Source organism: Hibiscus syriacus, unplaced genomic scaffold (genome assembly GCF_006381635.1).
Source record: "Hibiscus syriacus cultivar Baekdansim isolate YM2019G1 unplaced genomic scaffold, ASM638163v2 tig00110597_pilon, whole genome shotgun sequence".
NCBI lineage: Eukaryota > Viridiplantae > Streptophyta > Magnoliopsida > Malvales > Malvaceae > Hibiscus > Hibiscus syriacus.
The window spans coordinates 2,912,576-2,934,907 of NW_024062795.1; the positions used below are offsets into that span (position 1 = coordinate 2,912,576).

The following is a 22,332-nucleotide window of genomic DNA, read 5'->3' on the forward strand; positions in this document are numbered from 1 at the left end:
ATTTTTTTATCTTTTGGAGCAATTAACAACAAATATTTTATTTTGGGGGGAAAATCCATGTATGGATGAAAATCGGTAGTCAACAAACGATAAATGCTATAAAATATGGATCTTTTTTGTTCTAAAATAAAATGTTGAAGCCAAAATACATAAAAAAAAAGAATAAGAGCTAAAGTGACTATTTAATTAAACGTTAGAAATCTTTTTACCTTAAAATAAAATGTTGAGAAAAAGAATAAGAATCAAAATAACTATTTAATAAAACATTAAACCCATTTTGTTATATTATGCCTATAATATTTATCATAATTTGATGTTTAGTTTATTTATACCCGCAATCCCTATACTTTATAGAACTTTGTAATGTGATCTCTTTGCTCTTAATCATATGAATTTAATACCTCTACTTTCTGATTTATATAAAAGAATTAGCTCAACCATGTGATTTGGATTTTTTTTAAAAAAAAATCATATTTAGTGGCTAACAACAATATTTTTTAAGGAATTTAGTAAATTCAACTAAATTTTCAAGTTGAGTTCCGTAAACAAAGAGAGAAGCCAAAAGGCCCAGACCTCATATTTCCAATTTAACAGATTAAAGTTGTATTAACAAAAGGAAAAAAGATCCCATGAAAACTCATAAATGTTAAACCAAAATCTACTGCAACCATTGAAGCAGAAGAATAAACTACGTACCGATAATCCGAACCACTGTGTTCCAGAAAAACAAGGAGATGTTTTTGAGTTCGTGTTCACAGTTGTAAGAGAATTGTTACTAAACTTATGCCAATCAGTAACTGTGATGCAATCGGTCGACAATCTAAATGAGCAAAGCTTGATTTACGTGCTACTGATCCTGGTGCAGGGACGGTACCCGCTTCAGGTATGCCGCATACTCCGAATGTCATATTTGCCTACACGGTAGAACAACAGTTGTTGAATACCAAAACTATTTGAATAATGGAATGGAGGGCGATGAATTGAAGAATGTTGTTTCAGACCTTGCAATTGGCAATGTTTCCACATCCGCAAACTAGACGACCGTTCGTCACGTCTAAGGCTTCTGGAGCACCTCCGCCGTCGCTCCTCTGAAAGATTTGTGTGTGAGAATTCGGTTTTTAGGTTGTTCATGCTTTGGTAGTACTAGTACTACCACTGCCAAATGACAGTTATGCAACATTCATACCTTGTAAAAATCTACAGCAACGAAGTTCGGCCACCGGTTGCCGGCTGCCGTATAACACGTTTTCGTCATGTTAATCAATGGAGCTGAATTGTGTTTGCAGGCTTGCGTTATGTCAGGTCTATCGGGGAAGTAGTTGACTAAGACCAGTGACCTCGATTTCACATTCATCGCAGGTGATTCTGCTCGGTTCGGACACGAACCACCAACCATCCCACGGTCTCCATCTGTTATTTCCAAATGCATCAATGTCAACTCTGTTTTGTTTAGTTAACCGATGAAAAAAGATTATGGTAAAATGACTTACATTGGTTTTCTACCATGTATCTCCATTGATAAGCTATACCTTCAGAGGCCTCTTTAGCCGACTTGGAGGTGAAAACCACCAGGCGCTGATTCTTTTGGACCATATCATCAACCGTCGGCCAATTTCCACCGTTTTTTGGCATTCGAGATACCGGAAACCAGAACTTCCTTAGGCCGGCAGCATCGAATACTTTACTCAATCCCCTTGGAGAGGTAACATAATCTTCAATGATAATGGTAACGATTTCTGATGGATTTGCTTCAAGAAATGCTTGAACCTCTTTTAAAACATTAACCGCAGGTTGCTGATCGAAAACAAAAACCTCATCCATTAATGACATGGTAAAGATATATGTATTGGCTTTAGATGTTCATAGAGACTTACAAAAGCTGTGTAGTTGTAGCATTGTCCTCCAAAAGAGTGACACAACCAAATGTCATTCTGGAAATCATACATGTCCAGCATCAAACCTCTAACACCATTCTGCAAGAGAGAATAAATGTTCAATTTTCAGTAAAAGGCCAATTTAACTATCAAATTGTTATCTGATCATTGATGATAGTATATGATAGACATTCAGCTTCTAGGGGGAAAATATACAAGATCTAGTATTAAGATTATTGATATCAAACCAGATTATCGTTCGTACATGCAGCTGGGAGCTGGCCGTAAGTGTCAGATATATGTATGCATCGAGTACGGATGTTTGACACGAAACATAAGAGTCAAAACAACGCAAGTTATGAAGCAAATGTGCCATTAATCATAGGTCAACTGCAGCATTGGCGATATAAATGATCATGGAATTTGTTGTACCTCCGGAGACATCTCCGGGAGACTACCTTAAAAATCAAACCTCTGCCCGTTGTCCATTCATAGTCCCGCACTATCTAGATGGCAACAGCCCCATGATTGGTCTTCAGACAATTCCACATAATTCGTGACATCGACCGTCCTATAACAGGGGTACTTATACCCCGAGGAAAAAGGGAAGAGGGGTTTTTTCTCCCTTTCAGATTTCATCTTCACCATCTGTCTTCTCCTCTACGTGACCCCCCTCTCCTGCATGAAAAAAATACCGGCCGATAGTCGTCCGGTCATCGACAGCGACTTTTCTTCCAAATCAAAAGGGTGAACCACCAACGAATGACGATATCAGCTTGTTTCCATCAATAGATTTCATTTTTCGAATTAATCTTTACCTTTTTTCGGAAGGGTTCAACTAACCCTACTCGAGTTACATGAGGGTTTCAAAGGAGAATAAAGTACAGATGTCATTTAACTACCCTGATTAAATTAAACATCACTTCACATGGGAACCAAACACACACACACAAAAAGCAGGCCTCGCTAGTTTAGGTATAAAATTGTGAGTAAAAACTATCATTACAGTCATTAACATTTAACACCCACCATTTTTTCATCATAAAGAGAAAGAATTGGTGAAAAGGTTTCTGAATATAAGTAAAAAAGGCTGCCATCAAATGAGAAGCATTCAACAAAAGTGTACGCAAGTACAATATACCTGGGAAAACATGGTTTGTACAGTTTGATTATGCTTTAAGCAAGAAGATGCTCGGAAGCAACATAGTGCCCAACAACCATGTTTTCAAAGCATTCAAATCACATGACAAAAAGAATAATCATACTGTCTGTTCATTCAACATAAAAAAATCACATATTCCCACATATGACATGGAGATTCCAATATTTTATTCCCACTTAAACATCGAAAAATCAGAGCTAATTCTCTTTAACATTGAACCGGGAGTAAAAAGAACACATACATTAAGCTGGCTGGTGATGGAGTCCTGCTGGTTCGTAGGAGCCAAAAGCAAAGACCCGGTTGCAGACCTCATTCCTAGCCTCGCAAACGAGTTGTGCGTGGTCAAGCACGAGTATCGATTAAACGGAAGTCCCTTGACCTTAGAAATGGGGCTTAGAGGTCGGATTCTGGTGCACCGGGGCCGTACGTTTCCATTCGCTATACAAGTTTGACAGTGCAACCCTGAGTCACAATTCCGATCTGCTATACATATCTGCCCCTCCTGTTTCAAACATATTATATCACAAACAAAACAGAAACCGACATTTCAAGGGCAATGAACATGTAGTACCTTGAGAGCTGAGCAGAAACCAAAACACAGACTAGAAATGATCAAAATGGTAATCAACTGCAGACCAAATATTTAACCTTGTTAGTGCAGGACAGAGTAGAAAATAAGAGAAGGAGAAAGACGTATGGAAACTTGCCTGCATTGGTTTGGTTCTGGGGTCTTTGCCTTTTCTCTGCTTCGGATTCTCTTCATATACAAGTGCATTATAGCTGGCAATGTGGGTTTAAAAAAGGCATGTTCTGGTCAGCTAGTTAATGATGAATACCAAATATTTTGCACAAAAAGGAAAATCACAGCAACCATTTGTTAAGGATATTAAAAAAAAAAAGTGATAAGTGAATATAATATTTTCGTAATGGCATGAAATTCCACAAACACACGGCTTAGAATGAAAATTTGTTGCTTAAAGTCTTCCTCTTCGGCTTGCTTGTAATCCTCAACCAATGAGTTTTACAAATTTCCCTAGTCTTTTTTTTATACATATTTTTGTATCCAATTACCGACGTTTATAGGTTTGTCATATTTTGTCAACTTAAACCGCTTTTAGTATAAAAAGTAATCTTCCCAAACTCTTCCACCATCAAAACGCAGCAATGTCGCTTTAACTAGGGTCGTAAATGATACGAGACATATCGCGAGTTATTCGAGATCGACTCGATCAAGGCTCGATAAATATTCGGATCGAATGGACTCGATTAGAGTTATTAACGAACCGAAACGAGCTACTTGACATTCTATTCGAAAAGCTCCATCTCGAAAACATAATATATTAAGATGTTATTTTTTAAAAAATAAATTATTAATAATATTAACATTTATGTATTGATTTTTTTTAAAAAAATACAGTAAAATTTTCATGTATTTAAGGTTCAGGTTCGAGTTCGAGTTTGAGGCTTCAATCGAGTTAAGTTTAAGAAATTTTTTTCTTCATTTCGAGCATTTTCGAGCTGCTCACGAGCTTCAGTTCAGGATTTCGAGTTCGAGTCGAGCTTAAAAATTTAAACTCACGAATTTTCGAGTCGAATCGAGTTTCATTTTAGAATTTTCGAGTCGAGTCGAACTCAACACTACTCGAACTCATCGACTCGGCTAGTTTACACCCCTAGCTTTAACCATCAAATTCCCAGAATCGTACATGGAAAAAAAAACACAAACTTTGGGCTGCAAAAGAAGCATGTGAGGCAAAGCGATCCAAAGAATGTAATTGAATTGGAGCCATTGTTTGTTCACATTCAACTCACGAGATATCTTTAACAGCTTTTGCTGGCAGGTATATAATAAATGTAAATGCCACTAATCCATGCCTGCTGCATGACAAGCGTGCATGTGTCCATATTTCTCATGGCAGTCCTGCTTTTTGAATAATGACCAGACATAATTTTTTTTAAATGATAAAATTATAAAATTTTAAGAGTGAAAATTGATAAAATTTTATGAATGACGAAGTCATAAAATTTTAAAAGAATAAATATATAGTCAATAAAAAATATAAAATTATATTTTAAATTTATAAGAATTTAAAATTTTCGAAATAAACTACTGCCCGAACCATCTTCGCTAAATCCATCCCTACTTCTAAACTTAGAAACTTAGGTGACATTTGGTTTGCTGGAATATTTATAAGGGAATTGGAATCTGTGAAGGAATTAGAATCTGTAGGAATTGGAATCTAATTCCATATTCTGTTTGGTTGCAAGAAATGGAATTGGAATCCAATTCCATATTCTGTTTGGTTCGTATATATATCAGATGAATTTGATTTCAGTAATATTAAATGACAGAATTGCCCTTCTTATTTTTTTTATTTTAGTTTATTTTACAACTTACATGTAGTAATATATTATAAAAAATTAAAAAATATTAAATTTTCATTTTATTAATTGATTATTCATTTCAATAAATTATAAAAATCATATAAGTTAAAATCATCGCAATCAAAATATGTTAATAAGTTACCAAAAGATAGAGTAATATTTCGATACATTCCAATTGGAGTATGTTAATTAGTTACCAAAAAATATACCAAAAACTATTTTTATTCAATATATGAATTAGAAACTCGACCCGACACGACTCAAAATAATAAAAAAATATTTTTATTCAATAAAAACATTGACTTAATTGAAAAAAATTATATATAGAGGGGTATTATTGTAATTATTCCTAAATATATAAGGTAAAATTATATATTTTTCGGGTAGGTCCGGTTTTTTTCACCCTAAACCCGAACCCGACCCGAATATCACACTTAAAAAAACCCGAACCGACTCGACCCGAATATCACACTTAAAAATCCCGACCCGAACAAAATAAAGTTTCATCCGACCTGACCCGAATATATGAATTAGAAATACGACCCGACCCGAAATAATAATAAAATATTTTTATTTAATAAAAACAGTGACTTAATCCGACCCGACCTGAATTATATATATATTTTCAGGTCGGTCCAGTTTTTTTCACCCTAAACCCGAACCCGACCTGAATATCACACTTAAAAAAACCCGAACCGACTCGACCCGAATATCACACTTAAAAAACCCGACCCGAACAAAATAAAGTTTCATCCGAACCGACCTGAATATATGAATTAGAAATATGACCCGACCCGAAATAATAAAAAAATATTTTTATTTAATAAAAACAGTGACTTAATCCGACCCGACCCGAATTATATATATTTTCGGGTCGGTTCGGTTTTTTTCACCCTAAACTTGAACCCGACCCGAATATCACACTTAAAAAATCTGACCCGACCCGAACAAAATAAAGTTTCATCCGACCCGACCCGAATATATGAATTAGAAATCCGACCCGACCCGAAATAATAAATTTTTTTTATTTAATAAAAACAGTGACTTAATCCGACCCGACCTGAATTATATATATTTTCGGGTCGGTTCGGTTTTTTTCACCCTAAACCCGAATCCGACCCGACCCGAATATCACACTTAAAAAAACCCGACCCGACCCGACCAAAATAAAATTTCACCCAACCCGACCCGATCCGAATACATGAATTAGGAACCCGACTCGAAATAATAAAAAAATATTTTTATTCAATACATGAATAAGTTAGCAAATGATTGATGATGTTAGTATGGTCAAATTTCAATTCCCTCCAACAAGGGAATTGGATTTCATCCATTTTTGGATGGTAGATTTCAATTCCCACCAATTCCAAGGGATTCCATCCAACCAAACGCCACCTTAAAATCTAATGTCAATGACCATAGCTCAAAAATGATCATAAAAGAAGCAGGGGCCTCTAATTCAACCTTTTTACTGGGTTCTGTTTTGGCCCAAACTCGGAAGGTCAAATTATAATTTACATCTTCTGTTTACTAATTTTGAGGATTTTTATAATTTAATTTACTCTTATTATTATTTCTTAGTTTTAATTATTAATATCATTAAAAATTAAATTAGTAGCTGATGTTGATCTTTTAAAATAAAAAAAATCTAAATAATGAGTATCAACAGTTATATATAGATGCAAGATTTTATGATAAGAGTGAAAATATATTAGCAATATAAAATATATGATGATTTAAAATGTTTCTAGACCTCCTTGTCGTCTCTCCTTAACCCATCTCTACTGGAGTTTGAGTTATTAAATAACAAATTAATTAAAAAATAATTATTTCAATATTATAATTTGACATTTTAAACAGATATGAAGATGAGAAAAATCAAATATAATTAGCGGTGTGTATAAAAATAATTTCAAAGTTAAAAACTGTTTAAAAATATGACAATTTAAAAGATGTAGATAAATTTAATTAGCATTGTAGAGAAATAATAATTTAAGTAACAATGTCAAATATTAATATAAATAAAAAGAATGTAAGAAAAAATGAACAAATCGTAGGAACTTGTCCCTTAAACAAAATAAACAGGCGTTGTTGCCCGTGCAACATGAAAACTAAAAATATTGACCCTAGACAGATAGGTGCATAAAAGTATGAAATTCCATTATAATTTAATTTAAAATTAAATGTTACAAATTTTATAGAGTTTACAGATCAAATACATAAATAAGAGTCGTATGAATATACATACTCGTATAAATAATAATATTTACTATGATGAGAAGATGTTAGAAATCTTAAATTGATGGTACTCCTTGAGCAAATTCAAACTATCTGAACATTAAGCTTTACAAAAATCAATGATATACTTCTATTTTACAATAGTGTATGCCATTCATAACCATAAGTGTGTTAAGTAATATCAACAGAGATGATCAAGTCTAAACATGCATTATCATTAATAAAGGAACATGCTAACAAATATCATTTTGTTCTCTACACCATAAAGTTCTCATTTCCTAACTGGTTTCACGATGTAATTCTCACTAACAAATAACAATACATATATCAATATCCTAGCATCACCATAATATTTAAACCAAGTAGTTGGGATATTCAACAATCACCATTATACATAATCACAGTAAACACAAAATGTCCATAAGTTACATATAACATTATTGCCTCGCAAGATAATTTGATTCCATAATTAACAAAACTTCCATAAATAATCATCAATTAATAAAATAGTTTATCAATCAAACACCCAACCTTTCTGTTGTTGATATGGAAATTATAAAGAAATGAAATGCTGATATTTTATAAATACAATTAAATAGGTGTTTAATTAATAACTGAGGTCCTTATTTGTTGTATGATTTGTGCGTTATTGTTTTAGTTGCATATAAAAAATTAAAATCAAATCAATCCAAATCGAAATAAAATGGATGGTTCAAAAAATTCGATGGATGGATCAGAACCAATATCAATATTGCATAAAAAGCTCACTTATTTAGTTACCTTTCAACATTTTACGGTCCAACAAAAGAGGAAAAATGAATCAGACATTGAAGCAGCTCAAAATTTCGAACCTAGATGCTTGTTTATCTTAGCGAGGCAACGTTTGTTTTCACACATGTAAAAAGGGTCCTAAAAATATTCTCAAAAAAATCGAACTTTTATGCGTCAACGTGATTCTTTTAGACCACACTTATTTCCAATTTCCCCATTTCAATGATAAAATTTACTTTACAGACTGAGGACAAACACAATTCCGATGTTTAAAAGAAGAGAGAGAAGGGTTACAACTCAAAAGGTCGCTTCTCTTACATTTCTCTATCCGTTGCTTAGTTGTTTGGGTTCCCTATGTGCCGACATTACTCCCATTACTAACATTTTCTCAGTTCCTTCTTCCCGTATTGTTTCTTTTGAAAGAAAAAAATATTTCTTTCCTGGTTTACCATGGTGGTCGATGCAAAGGCAATGTTGGGTTTCCTGGTCTTTATTTGTTTGCAGCTTCCTTTGGTACTGGCAGGTTAAGTTCCTTTAGCTTCATGTTTTTTACTAGTTGAGCTTTACTTACCCTTTTAAGCAAGTTGTAATTGATGTTATCATTTGTTTTTTCTTATTGTAAAAGATGTCATTTTGGGCCATTTATTGTGCTTTAGAAAAAGGGGGGTTTGGTGTATCTAAGGAGCCCTGAAAAATGGGTTTGGGTTTTAAAGCAGAAAGCTTTCAATTTTGATTTGCATTCTTTTTAAAGTTTATCCCTTGTTCTGTTTGATTATAATTGTCATTAGACTGTTTGAGCTACCTGTACTTTGTGGTTTAGATTTGGCTAGCTTTGGTTCACTGTTTAATGAATTTGAACACAATGTCTTATTCAATCAAACAACTATGCAATTTATGAACCTGACTTAAAGGATTCCTAGAGCACTGTGTTAAGAATTAATTGCCAAAGTGGTGTCATTACAACTAGATTTTTCTTTCTTAGGTAAAAATGATATGGAAATGTGTTTCCTATAGTATTGGCTTGTATTTATCACTGGTAAGTATTGTTAGATTTCGAATAATGGCAGTCAATGTGAATTTGAGGTAACGAGACCAAGGTACCTTTAGCTGGATTATGCATTCTAGGTTTGATGTTGATTGAGAGTCGTATGTTTTAACTTTTATTCATGTTTCCAGTGACTGCCAGCAATCTATTTTGCAAGCGATGGATGTATTACAGAGCGATGATGATGACTATGATACTGTTGCTTACTCGTATCTTATTGATGGTTCTACTACTTTTGCAGATTGCCCCTTAGATATGAGTGCGTCAAATTTTACTCTTTTGGCTTCTTTATGCTCGAATAAAAGCGAAAGAGGAAAGTGTTGCCGCTATATGAATGCTTTCATTGCATTTTCCGTTGCTCGTTATGCAAATGTGACAGGCAACCTAGGAGTTACCTCAGATTTATCTGACATCTGTGTCCACTCCATATTGCAAACCATGCAGCTGTATGGAGTCCCACGAAATGCCACAAATTTCTGTGGGTTTGGTACGAAGATTCCCGTTAGTTTTAACTGTAAGGATCGGACAACTGTAACGCAGATGCTGGAGTTTTCAGAATTTATGAATGTCACTGTAAACTGCAAACTGCCACTATCACATGAAAAGAAATGCCGAAAGTGTTTAAATGCTGGCATGAACTATGTTCATCATCTAGTTGGATCTCAAGATAATATGACATTGAGTACTTGCCGAGATGCAACCTTTGCTGCACTTGCGAGCCGAGTTGACAACACTTCAGCTGTTGAAATTGCAAGTTGCTTTTTCCAAGTTGATGGATTTGACATCCCTTCAGGTATAATTTGTTTCATAAAAAAACAGATTAATTTTGTACGAGTACTGCATGTATATATATCTGTTGGAATAATCTTTTGTGAGATTTCTACTACTTTTTACATGGCTCAAATGTTTATGATCGTTCTTAATGTACCGAATTCCTTGTCTTTCATCTTATCAGTGGTGAAAAGAGCCAAGAAACATTATTTATCATCAAGAAACATAAAATATGAAACACAAGAATGCCTCGAAAACTAATGCTCCTAATATAATATTATTTAAAAATGTGTTTTTGCTTTCTGTTTGAACTGCATTGAGACACTAGATATATGGGTACGTTTTTGTAAGTAATCAAACTTTTATGCATCCTTTCAATCAGCTAATATTTTATTCCAACTATCTAGTTTCGGAGTCACCTCTGTCTCCAACTTCCCCTAAGGTTTCTCCTAGTCCGTTGGTTGCTGCTGCACCAAGTCAACTCATATTGGGAGTACCTCCAAACCAAAAGCACCATGAATACCACCTAACGGCTATTCTCGGCATTGGCATAGCAGTTACGGTAGCTGTCATGATGGTGCTCATAGTTTTGGTAGTCTTGATTTGTAAGAAAAGCAGAGAGTTGGAGGATTCTGATAGTACAGACAAGAATTCTTCAAAACTCTTTCCTACTCGTAGGCCCATGCAGAAATTCCAGGAAGGTTTGTTTTGATATCATCTATTCTCCTTTGATAATGACAAGTTCTGAAGACCATTTTCTTACCGACGGGTATTAAATTGCAGGCACTTCGTCAATGTTTCAGAAATATAGCTACAAGGAAACAAAAAGGGCAACTTGCAGTTTTAGTACCGTCATTGGACGTGGAGGGTTCGGGACGGTGTACAAAGCTCAATATGGTGATGGATCAATGGTAGCTGTGAAGCGGATAAATAAATTCTCGGAGCAGGGAGAAGATGAATTTTTCCGAGAGATAGAACTTCTAGCTAGGTTGCACCATCGACATCTAGTTGCTCTAAGAGGATTTTGCATTAAAAATCATGAGAGGTAGTTCATTCTTGTATGTATATCCCGGTGATTGATTCTTCTACTAGCAAGTTAAATGCTTTTACTTTCTGGCAGGTTTCTAATGTACGAGTATATGTCAAATGGAAGCCTTAAAGATCATATTCATTGTATGGTTCTCCATTCCTTTAATTCACTTCATTAACTGCTTCTTTCTCGTGTTATTTTTGTGTCCTTTTGTTAATTCCATGTTCTAAATGGATATTATCCCATATTCTTGCAGCCCCCGGAAAAAACCAACTGAGTTGGGAAACCAGAATACAGATTGCCATCGATGTGGCTAATGCTTTGGTAATAGCTGTTTTCCAAATTTGTTGTTTGTTTATATGAAAATATCGTCTCGTTCCTCATATGTGGTCTGTATGTGCAGGAGTACCTTCATTTTTATTGTGATCCACCTCTTTGCCACAGGGACATCAAATCAAGCAACATTTTGTTGGATGAGAATTTTGTTGCAAAGGTATCATGTCTATCGAATTCTCAAGAGCATTTCGTTTTTCTCTCTCGGTATACATATGTTTGGATAAGAAAAAAAGAGAGGAGTACAAACGGGTACTGAAAATTTTCAAGAAGAAACCTCTCCATATAAGAATTTGTTTTCCTGTAAAAGCATCAAAGAACATTGCTTTAAAACAATTTGTGATTTCTGCTTAACTGTATCCTCTAGGTTGCGGATTTTGGCCTCGCACATGCTTCAAAAAATGGTTCTGTTTGCTTTGAACCAATAAATAACGACATCCGTGGAACTCCAGGTTAGCCATCATTAGAAGGTTAAAAAAATGTCTCATTGCTTTACTAAAGATCTAAACATTAGATAATTTTCAGGTTATATGGATCCTGAGTATGTCATCGCTCAAGAGCTCACTGATAAAAGCGACGTGTATAGCTACGGGGTGCTACTTTTGGAGATGGTGACTGCAAGACGAGCCGTACAAGATGGTGTGAATCTGGTCGAATCAAACCAGATACTGTTGGCATCAGAGTCGAGGCTAATCGAGCTTGTAGACCCCAGTATCAAGGACTCCTTCGACTTAGACCAACTTCAGACGGTTGTGACTATTGTGAGATGGTGCACCCAGAGAGAAGGTCGAGCTAGACCTTCGATTAAACAGGTCCTTCAGCTCTTGTATGAGAGTTCAGATCCAATGCAAAGTGGGTTTATACAGGCTGTTGAAGATGAAGATTTTGAAGGTAGTGATGGAAGAGGACGGATAAGTGGAGGGAACATTCCTAAGAGTGAACCACTTTTTCACAGCGGGGATGGAAGATATCTGGCTTCATCTTCGAGTACATCAAGGTCATATTGTAGTAGAAGCTTTTTACTAGAAACCGGCTCACCACGATCTCCTCAAAACTTACTGTCCCTTTGAGGTCAATCCATGAACTAGCAGGTATGCATTGTCTTTGTTATGCAAGGAATACCATCAAGCTTGTATAAAAGTGGAGGGAAGGAGAGCTCTAAAAGGTGGGATCCTTTTTGGATAAATGAGACATAAATGTAAATTTTGCTTGTACCATTGGTAGAGAGGGATTATGATATTGCAGCTAGTCATCAAGATTATCCTTTTCTGGTTCAGAAACTAAGAGTACAATTAATTCATGGAAAAGTAAATCATTTGTGTTCTTTTGCCATCAGAATAAAGTAGCCAGCATTAGAGCAGAAAAAATAATGGAGCAATATATATATATATTTCCTCTAGCAACCTACTGCATAGAGAAATTTCCTCTTGCTTACTGGTTCTTAATGCAAGATCACGACATCACTCACCTTGTCAAACAACTCCTCCAGCTTCTCCACGTCGAGCTTTAGATAGTCCAGCATTTTCTTGTACAGTTGTTGGTAAATTTCTTCAAAGCAACACAAGAAAATTCTGCTAAGAGTAACTCATAAGAATTCCCTGCAACTCATTTTTATATTGCTCGAGATTACGGTTGTCAACTTCACATCCAGCTTCCCTGAAGTTAGTTTTTCCTTCGTTCCTCTTCTCATAATGTTCTTCAACTACCACTCTTTCCTCATCGGAAGAGCCAGCACCTGCAGCAGCATCCATAGTTTCCTCATGAATTCAGGGATGGAGCTCCCATAGGGCCGGGGAGCCCTGTTAAAATTTATATATTCAATATAATTTTGATTTAATAGTATTTTATTTCATATAAAAATAAATATTTGAATTTAAAAAATATAAAAATTTATTAAATATTTAATCAAATAGCGGTTGAACTAAAGAATGATAAGTCTATGTTCTCAAATTTTTTCTCTAATTACAATTTAAGTCATTGTAAGTTTAAATATTAGATAAATTAAGAGTTTTGTTTTGAGTTTTTTTTTTTTAATTTAGGATGAATAAGTTAATATATGTACAAAAACTTTCAACTATTTTACAATAAATGCTCATACCCCTACATACGTGCTTGAACTCAAGACCTCAATGATAACAATAATCCCTTAATCACTTAAATCATTTGGTTCATATTAAATTTTGAATTTAAATACTAAATAAATCTTTATATTATTTTAAATAATGTAATATTTCGACCGTTGTTAATATTTAATTTTTACTCTATCCTGCTCATGTTCCCCTTAACCCTATCTTTAATCGCCAAAACCAAAGGAGTTGCGCTTGGGCCGACTTTCCAGTTTCTAAAGTTGACCAATTTCTTATTACCTTTCCCGTCAATTCCATATGAGTATGCATTTGATCAGAGGATTCTCAAGGAACTAAGGCTGCTGATGTGTAGATTGGCCATCACCCTCTTTTATCAGCAAATTAACAAGCAGAAGTTTATGGGAAGAAATTAGGAAGACAATTACTAATTGTACATATTTTAAAGAATTGTATAAAATTTTATTTAAAACGAAATTAGTGTACATATAAATATTATTTTCAACCACTTAATAAATATATATTCAAAATGTTATATAAATAATGTCGGGATTTAAATTGACAATTGGCTTAGTATAAAACGAAGCCGTTGCGTTTTGGATAAGATAATTTTCAAGCTTCGCAAGCTGCTGGAGAAGTAATTCGGTTTACTCACTCCAAGGACTTGCGATACATGGAGAGTTTGTCGTGTCTGGTTTTCCGACCAGCAGCTTCGACGAGGTTATTTTCCCCTAGGATTCCTCAAATGGCAGCTTCTCGCTCCGCTGCGTTTCTTTCTTCCGAGGACTATCAGTTTCTAAGAACTACTGCTACACTGGCTTTAAAATCCACCAAAGCGTCGGCTTCAACAGTTTGGACGACCCCATCAACAACGACCACTGTTGCAAGCACAGACACCGCCTGTACCAAAAAGGTGTCTCCTTTATTAAAACCCACCCTTTCTTTTATTCAAGTGCTTCATTTTGTGTTCGCAATTGATTCGTATCTCAAAATATGGAAGGCCCTTTTCACAGTTTCACTAGTGATTCATAGAGTGGGAAAGACTAGTTTGCTTACGTTGTTGATCACTTAGTTTAATGGGGTTTAACTTGTTTTTATAGTTTTGATGTAAGAGTTTAAAATTTTGATTGTTGTTTATGTGGATGGTTAGGTTTTGGTTCCAATTGGATTTGGTACTGAGGAAATGGAAGCTGTTATATTGGTTGATGTTCTGCGTCGTGCTGGGGCAGAGGTGACTGTGGCCTCAGTGGAACCGCAGCTTGAGATTCAATCATCGGGAGGCACCAGATTGGTCGCTGATACCGCAATCTCCACTTGTTCTGATCGAATTTTTGATCTGGTGGCATTGCCGGTTAGTTCTTCAAACCTTTGGTTTTCATATTAGTTTAAGATATAATATCACACCATGACTGCATATTCCTGCATTTATGTTTTGGAATTCGAGACTCTCCCATAGAAAACAACCCGCAGGACATATAAGGCTACATTATATTGATTTGGTAAATTGTTTGTACTATATATAGTTCATGTAGCAATTAAAGTTTTCATACTGTTTGAAGGGAGGAATGCCTGGATCAGCACGATTAAGAGATTGTGAAATTCTCAAGAAAATCACAAGCAAGCAAGCCGAGAATAAGAGGCTCTATGGAGGTATATCTACTGCTCCGGCAGTCGCACTTCTCCCTTGGGGACTCTTGAGGAGGAAGCGGGTGAGTACTGATTTATATTAGAATTGTTGTTTCCTTTTTATGTATTTTGGTTACTAAATTTGTCGTAGTTTTCCATGCAAGGCAACTTGCCACCCTGCATTCTTTGACCGGCTTCCAACCTTCTATGCTGTCAAATCAAATCTTCAAGTTTCAGGAGAGCTTACTACAAGCCAGGGCCCAGGAACTTCTTTTATGTTCGCTCTGGCCTTAGTAGAGCAGCTTTTCGGGGAGTCTGTGGCCAAGGAGATTGGAGAATTATTGGTAAATCAGTCTGTTCTGTTGTTTTCGAAAGCCTCTTTATGGTTGTCCGTGGTTTCTTGTTCGGTCCATGTATCCACGGATCCACCACGATAGGCCATCACAAAAAATTGTCAGTAATGAGTTATTGACTGCAACTTTGCAAGCATGCATTTAATCTATATGATTACTGTTTTCCAGTTCATGCATTCTGACGATGATAAACCGAGAACGGAAGAGTTCAACAAAGTTGACTGGGCTGTTAGTCATACTCCACACGTGAGTTGTTACTTGCTTTAGTTGTATACTTTCTATGTCAATACTCTGGTTTTGCTTGCGACAATTTCTTGTGTGTTTTTATTACAAGTTCATTACAGAATCTCACTCTGGTTTTGCTTGCGACAATTTCTTGTGTGTTTTTATTACAAGTTCATTACAGAATCTCTTGCCTTAACCATTTTTGTCTTCCTCCACATGCTTTCTATTGTTGAAATGTTTTCGGCAGGTGCTGGTTCCTGTTGCAAATGGCTCAGAGGACACTGAAGTAGTTACCATTGCAGACATTCTACGTCGTGCAAAGGTGGATGTTGTGGTTGCTTCAGTTGAAAAATCAGTTAAGGTTTTGGCATCTCAGGGTGTCAAAATCATAGCTGACAAGCTAATTGGTGATGCCGCAGAGTCAATATATGATTTAATCATACTTCCAGTAAGACAAAACAAAGCTCTTCCAATACAAATAATTTTAGATGCATTCTGTTACGAACCGGTTTTTTTATAAACCGGTTTTTTAGCTTAGTGAAAAAACCGGATCGGTTTTTATCCGATCCGGATCGGATTTAAATCCGGCTATGTGCATCTCTACACCATGTTATCATTTAATCATGCTTGCAGGGAGGAGTTGCTGGTACTGAACGGCTACGGAAATCTAGGGTTCTCAAGAAGTTGCTGAAAGAACAAGATGCGGCTGGAAGAATATACGGAGCAGTTTGCTCTTCTCCCACAGTCCTGCATAAGCATGGACTGCTGAAGGTAGAGTCTCAAGACTTGGAAGAAATTATTTGGCATTTATACTTTCAGCAACACTGATAACCTTGGATAAATGCAGGATAAAAAACTCACTGCTCATCCCCATGCCATTACGGAACTCGCCAATGCCGTAGATGGTCCCAAAGTAGTTATCGATGGTAAACTGATTACAAGCAGGGGATTTGCTACTGTTTCGGATTTCGCACTGGCTATCGTGAGCAAGTTTTTTGGCCATGCAAGGGCTAGAAGTGTTGCAGAAGGTCTTGTTTTTGAGTACCCCAGGAGTTTAAAGATCTAACTTAGATATGGCAATTTTTCCAGATGCCATAAATTTTTATGTAATCCCTGACTGGAACATCTAGTGGGAGAGGAAAACCATCAAATTACAAGGAAAAATAAGGCCCCAACAGGATCAAATTAGAAAGTGGATTAGATATCCATATTGGTGGGATAAATGACTTCGATGGATGAGACTTGGAATTATTTCCATCTGTTTGAAAGGTCTATAGTTGTAGATTTCAAATCTATGATTGCAATGAATCAACTAGATTAAATTCAGATTCATGAAAGCTAAACTGTTATTTATTCTTAATGCTGTTCTACAAGCAGGAAACGAAAAATCAAAGTCAATAGCTTATTTCTTACAACATGCAAACACAGATATAACTTAAATTTACAAGCCTTAGGGGGTTGCATATAAAAATATAGAAGCATCCAGCTACCCTACAAGCCTGCCTTTTTTGTTAAGTCATGATAGGCAAACAGAGATCAAATCCACCAAGTGAAACTAATACAATTTCATAACTCGCAACTCAAAACCCTTCGTTCCTATATTTACACCTATCTAGCTCCTATTCAGTATTATCAAGATATAGAAAATAGACAAATGCTGCAAGTGTTAGACCATAGAACCGGCCAAGGTTGTGTATCAAAGCAACAATTCTACCATCAGCAGTTCCTCAACTCTACCAAGGGCCTGTCAGTGTTCTTCTCAAGAATTGTCTTTTACCTCCCCATGACTGGTTCAGTTTTTCTAGCATCTGTTCAAACAAACAAGACAACAGAGGGCGGACTAAAATCAGCATGATCGTCTAATAACGAGGCTAGCAAACAGAAAGGTAAACCTCCCCGCTGGCCTTGGTGAAATTTTTAACAGTGAGTTTACAACTCATCTCTGGCTCTTTAATCCAGTAATGGCTCGGGGAATAAATGTACTTTGTTTCAGGTTAATCACATTCGTTGGTTTTAATTATCATTTTCATCTAATCACCCTGGCCTGAAATAATCTAGTTTCCATATCCATTAAGGAAGAAAACGTCTAAAAACACTGTGGGATTCTTCACCATGTCCATTTAATTATCTTTTTAATCTAATAATGATAAAATACACAGTGTGGGATTCTTCACCATGTGAAATGCAGTGCATGAATGGAACATCTTAAAACAGGAAACAATTTCAATGAAAATCCATAACAAAACATCTGTTAGTAAAATTTGTTAGGCTCTGGAACCCATCTAAAAGCTAGTTTGCTGCACAGGATTATAGGAATGTATGATATAAATGCAATGTGGAAGCGGTGGAAATGTGCATTACCTGATTTTTCTGCATTTTCATAGCTTCTTCCTGCACCAACCAAAGCTCAGTCAAGGAGGGCAATTCACCCAGCCTTATAAAATATAAAAGAAAATTAGTCCGGATACATACCTGTTTCCTCCGCAATTCTTGGTTCATTTCTTTAAGGTTTGCAACTTCAGCTTCAAGTTCCAACGTATAAGCCTGCCAGTAGCTCAGAACAGTTAATACAAACAGTTGTTTTTATACTCGGAGTGAAAGGACTTAGAGCTCAGTGTGTAATTTAACTTTTGAAGTTACAGACATGATCTTAACCACGCATTTTTATACATAATCACTTATTTTGTCAGTAATGAGTGAAAAGGGTTTGGTTAGATTTTATTACACACCTCACCATCACATAGTGTAGTCTCTACAGGAATATCAAGTAGAAATGAACTCAGGCTACAACATTTCATAGTGAAACAAACAGAATACCGTTAACAAAAATAATACATTGGAGTATTGGACTAGACCTTTTTCTACATATTGACACAAACAGTTGCAGCAACCATCTCATATAAAATGCAGTAGCTCTTTACTGGCAGTGCATTTGATGTGCCAACCAGAAACCATAACAATCCACTATTTTCACACAACCAATGCAAGGGCACCGGACTAAACATTATATAAGTAGCATGTTTTAAGCAAGTAACAAATCTTACAATTAAAGAACTGTTTAAACAGGTAATCTACATAAATGAGATAGAGATCTAAAGGTGAAATAAAACACAATCTGATAGCTGAGCAGGATAGAAAACAGTGTAGTGGCTCAATCACCCAACTAACCTGCTTTCGAGCTCGTGATCTAGCGGCCGACTCTCTATTCTTAATCATTCTCCTTTGCCTTCTCTCAACTACTTTCTCCAAAGCTGCACTGCGTTTTCTTCCCCGGCCAAAAACATAAGGAACAGGTGATAAAGAAGAGGTATCTATGCTGTTGTTTGAAATCACATCTGAAGATATATGGTTTGCAGGTGAGGCTAGACCAACTATTCCCATCCCACCACTCTGCAGCCCAGTAGATTGAACTAGATTAGTATTCATTGCTACCGAACCTCGAGCTCCAAGACTAGCAAACTGTGTATTGTTTATCATGTGCATAGAGGGACCAAATGCAACTGTTTGTTGCTTGGGAAAGATCGGCTGTTGTTGTTTCGGCTGCTGCTGCTGCTGCGGTTGTGATGATTTGGCTCCACTAATGTCTAATGGTAGCCTTGGAGGCTGATTAAGAACTGAGTTATTGTTACTCAAAAAGCCATTGTTTCCATTAGTCTGTTGAAATCCAAGTACTAAACCAGAGTTGTTATCAAAGAATCCAGTGTTATTTGGCATTCCAATCTGTTGGATATCTTCTCTTACTACACCTGCCCTCGCCAAGAACTCCTCCAAAGTTATCTCTCCCAATGTCGGTTGCCTCTGCGGCAAATTCGCTCCACCAACAACAGGGCCACCGACATTACTTACATTTTTAGCACCATCATTTTCCTTAAATAAGTCTTTCCATACTTCTTCAACTGTTTTCTGACTCAACGTCCTCGGTAATGTCAATGAACCTTGCCTCTGCAAATTACCACCAGAAACACCATCTTCTCCCCCTGTAACTGAAGCTGTCATCACAGCCTGAGTCTCTCCAGCAGTAGATATGTTTCTCAAGAGTTCATCCATGTTCATCGATCCAAAATCCTTGCCGAGTCCACCGAATGTGTTCTGCAGCTCATCAAAGGTCAAGGAGTATATTGATGACTGCCTCGCCAATGGGAAACTGTCCATTGCCTTTGATCCATTCCCTTCCATACTTGAAGCTTCACCAAAGTTCTTGAAATTCAGATTAGATCCCATTTCTTGTATTGAACAGCAGCAAACTCAAATGAACTCTATTCAAATGCCCCTATAAATCCAAGGTAGATGAGATGTTCATATCATTCACTTCCCCTTTCATATAGCTTTTTCTTCAAACCAAGAAAAGTGTAAGCTAATCATACGCTCTAATCAATAAAGCTAAAAGCGTTCATGTCAAATCTCGAAATTTAAAGATTCTCCAATAACTAGTATAAAACATACAATTATACACAACCAAATAAACTATGCTGCAAATCCATCAAATTTATGCCGATAATAAGGAATAAGCTTAAACTATTCTCGTAATTTTATTTCACTCTACAGTAAACAGATCCAAACACTCTGTAATTTTATTTCATTATCCAAAACCCAGATCCAAAAACTAAAGAGTAAAAGAAATTGCATCTTGAAATTAATTAACAGCTAACGAGCATCAAACTGCCATTATTAAGACTACCAGTAAACAACAAAACAATTGAAGCTTCAACAAAATCCAAAACCAACCCATTATTCCAAATCATAAAACCTATCAACACCATGCAAACATCAAGAAAAAAATCAACTGAAAAAAAAATAATTCCATCATAGAACAGCCATATAATTAACTAAACGAACTACAAGTGCAAAAACATATTCCTTAATCCATTTTTCTAAAACATATCAATAAATAAGAGAAATTAAAAATAAGAAAATGATAAAAAATAATAATAAAATGAAACAGTAGACATAAGGGAGCAAGAAGAGAGTAAATAAGAAGCAAAGAAAGAGACGCTTCCTCTGTTTTTACCTGTAAAAAATATAACTTTTGCTAGTATTTAATTTTTGATTAAAAAAACCAAAAATTAAAAATAGAAATTGCTGAAAATCGAGAGAGAATGCTGAAGCGAAACGCGGAGGCTTTATGTGTATGGAGGCGACAAGTGTCTACTTCGGCCTCGACATGGATCGATATTTAAGGAGCTTCCCAGATTTTGTTGGATATAATTGTAATTTCGGTTTTATTATGATACTTATTAGCCGTGGATATTGCGCAAAGTGGACCAATAATCATAGCGTTTGGAAATTTGATGTGATATCTGACCAATGCATAACAGAAACATGGGATATTTAAAACCGTCGGATCATTTGTCGTACAAGTTGATCGGATGGTAAATGCTTGGAGTTGTACGACTTGATAACTTTTTTCCCATTTTCAATTTTTCATGCTTTTTAAATTATTTTACATTTAGTGAAGGGATTATATGTAATTTTAAAAAATTGTTTTATATTTATACTACTTTTTTTAACTTGTGTAATGCATGGGGTTAATGTATATATAGATAAAATATGCCATGATATCTGAAAATTATATGCTTTATGGAAAATGTTCCATGAAATTTACATTTATAAATTTATAAATATATTATTTATAAATGTAAATTTATTTATATATTTTACCGAACTCTATGGACCATGTTTATTATTTTAAATGTCTAATATAACTATTTGATAGTGATTAATATTGCAATAATTATAATCGCCAAACCATTTAAGTAATACTAGTTTTTTATTGCATGTTATTTTATATGTCTATTCATTGTAAATTCCTTCAAAGATTAAGAAATATATAATAGTAAATAATACTACCATTGTGTAGTAACTTGTTTTTTTATCTGTAATAACTTGTTTATAAAATAATTATTATAGAGTAATTAAAAATAACATATTGTAAATTTATAAATATTAACATATTTTTCATCTTCTAACTTGATTTTAGGTACATAGTTGAATTTTTATTTTTTTTAGTTTATTTCATTTTTTTGTGTTAGGTACTTAATTAATACTTGAACTTAAAAACAGCCACACAAATTAATAAAAAAATTAACTCTGTTAAAATTTTACTGGTTTGTCATTAGTGACGGATTCGAAGTAATTTTAGGGTGGACACATATATATTAATATAAATTTTCGTATGAGGTAAGCATAGATAAAATTTCAGGATGAACATCATTAATAAAATGAATAACTAATATAAATAAATTCAAATTTTAATATAGATATGTGTTCACGAATACACTTGCGTCTGCCATTATGTTTCGTATCTAACTAATCAATAGATGTTTCGTGTTCTTTAAATTGGCTTTAAGTACTTAACTGGTACCTGAATTATATTTTAGACGTATTTGATACTTGAAGATTCTTCCTGCTTGGTAGATGATCTTGAAAAACCATCAC

At 35.2% G+C, this 22,332-nt stretch overlaps 4 protein-coding genes across 6 annotated transcripts; 2 read left to right on the forward strand and 2 right to left on the reverse strand.

Moving 5' to 3' along the window:
- Window positions 1–646: 646 nt before the first annotated feature.
- LOC120134216 (PI-PLC X domain-containing protein At5g67130-like) lies at window positions 647–3,819 on the reverse strand. Of its 2 annotated transcripts, XM_039150692.1 has the most exons (8): window positions 3,744–3,819; window positions 3,608–3,664; window positions 3,278–3,538; window positions 1,875–1,973; window positions 1,491–1,794; window positions 1,187–1,410; window positions 1,002–1,088; window positions 647–914 (listed from the first exon to the last, which is right to left on the reverse strand). In XM_039150692.1, exons 1-8 carry the CDS (start codon window positions 3,747–3,749, stop codon window positions 753–755), a joined length of 1,200 nt encoding a protein of 399 aa, XP_039006623.1. In that variant the 5' UTR covers window positions 3,750–3,819; the 3' UTR covers window positions 647–752. The 2 variants fall into 2 exon arrangements, with proteins under 2 accessions (XP_039006623.1, XP_039006624.1); XM_039150693.1 differs by lacking the exons at window positions 3,608–3,664; window positions 3,744–3,819 and adding an exon at window positions 2,140–2,552 and having other exon boundaries at window positions 3,278–3,340.
- A 4,933-nt stretch (window positions 3,820–8,752) lies between these two features.
- On the forward strand, window positions 8,753–12,902 carry LOC120134151 (probable receptor-like protein kinase At1g49730). Its single transcript, XM_039150625.1, has 9 exons — window positions 8,753–8,953; window positions 9,717–10,268; window positions 10,654–10,947; window positions 11,030–11,291; window positions 11,367–11,419; window positions 11,533–11,600; window positions 11,680–11,769; window positions 11,977–12,061; window positions 12,135–12,902. Exons 1-9 carry the CDS (start codon window positions 8,881–8,883, stop codon window positions 12,677–12,679), a joined length of 2,022 nt encoding a protein of 673 aa, XP_039006556.1. The 5' UTR covers window positions 8,753–8,880; the 3' UTR covers window positions 12,680–12,902.
- A 1,404-nt stretch (window positions 12,903–14,306) lies between these two features.
- Window positions 14,307–17,109, forward strand: LOC120134203 (protein DJ-1 homolog C-like). 2 transcript variants are annotated; one of them, XM_039150681.1, is made up of 8 exons: window positions 14,307–14,606; window positions 14,844–15,044; window positions 15,253–15,402; window positions 15,484–15,663; window positions 15,841–15,918; window positions 16,145–16,345; window positions 16,531–16,668; window positions 16,745–17,109. In XM_039150681.1, exons 1-8 carry the CDS (start codon window positions 14,367–14,369, stop codon window positions 16,961–16,963), a joined length of 1,407 nt encoding a protein of 468 aa, XP_039006612.1. In that variant the 5' UTR covers window positions 14,307–14,366; the 3' UTR covers window positions 16,964–17,109. The 2 variants fall into 2 exon arrangements, with proteins under 2 accessions (XP_039006612.1, XP_039006613.1); XM_039150682.1 differs by lacking the exon at window positions 14,307–14,606 and having other exon boundaries at window positions 14,910–15,048; window positions 16,745–17,106.
- A 292-nt stretch (window positions 17,110–17,401) lies between these two features.
- LOC120134204 (ABSCISIC ACID-INSENSITIVE 5-like protein 7) lies at window positions 17,402–21,002 on the reverse strand. The gene is made up of 5 exons (XM_039150683.1): window positions 20,906–21,002; window positions 19,066–20,167; window positions 18,370–18,441; window positions 18,259–18,288; window positions 17,402–17,705 (listed from the first exon to the last, which is right to left on the reverse strand). The coding sequence occupies exons 2-5, from the start codon at window positions 20,116–20,118 to the stop codon at window positions 17,631–17,633; spliced, it is 1,230 nt and encodes a 409-aa protein (XP_039006614.1). The 5' UTR covers window positions 20,119–20,167; window positions 20,906–21,002; the 3' UTR covers window positions 17,402–17,630.
- Window positions 21,003–22,332: the final 1,330 nt, after the last annotated feature.

Coding starts and splice junctions, on each gene's coding strand:
- LOC120134204 (XM_039150683.1), bottom strand. CDS start 20,118: ATGGGATCTAATCTGAATTTCAAGAACTTTGGTGAAGCTTCAAGTATG. Junction 18,442..19,065: donor GATCACGAGCTCGAAAGCAG/GTTAGTTGGGTG, acceptor AGCTACTGGCAG/GCTTATACGTTGGAACTTGA. Junction 18,289..18,369: donor AAGAATTGCGGAGGAAACAG/GTATGTATCCGG, acceptor TGGTTGGTGCAG/GAAGAAGCTATGAAAATGCA.
- LOC120134151 (XM_039150625.1), top strand. CDS start 8,881: ATGGTGGTCGATGCAAAGGCAATGTTGGGTTTCCTGGTCTTTATTTGT. Junction 10,948..11,029: donor CATGCAGAAATTCCAGGAAG/GTTTGTTTTGAT, acceptor ATTAAATTGCAG/GCACTTCGTCAATGTTTCAG. Junction 11,770..11,976: donor ATGAGAATTTTGTTGCAAAG/GTATCATGTCTA, acceptor TGTATCCTCTAG/GTTGCGGATTTTGGCCTCGC.
- LOC120134203 (XM_039150681.1), top strand. CDS start 14,367: ATGGAGAGTTTGTCGTGTCTGGTTTTCCGACCAGCAGCTTCGACGAGG. Junction 16,346..16,530: donor ATGATTTAATCATACTTCCA/GTAAGACAAAAC, acceptor TCATGCTTGCAG/GGAGGAGTTGCTGGTACTGA. Junction 16,669..16,744: donor ATAAGCATGGACTGCTGAAG/GTAGAGTCTCAA, acceptor GGATAAATGCAG/GATAAAAAACTCACTGCTCA.
- LOC120134216 (XM_039150692.1), bottom strand. Junction 1,411..1,490: donor ATACATGGTAGAAAACCAAT/GTAAGTCATTTT, acceptor TGGAAATAACAG/ATGGAGACCGTGGGATGGTT. Junction 1,089..1,186: donor TTGCTGTAGATTTTTACAAG/GTATGAATGTTG, acceptor CAAATCTTTCAG/AGGAGCGACGGCGGAGGTGC.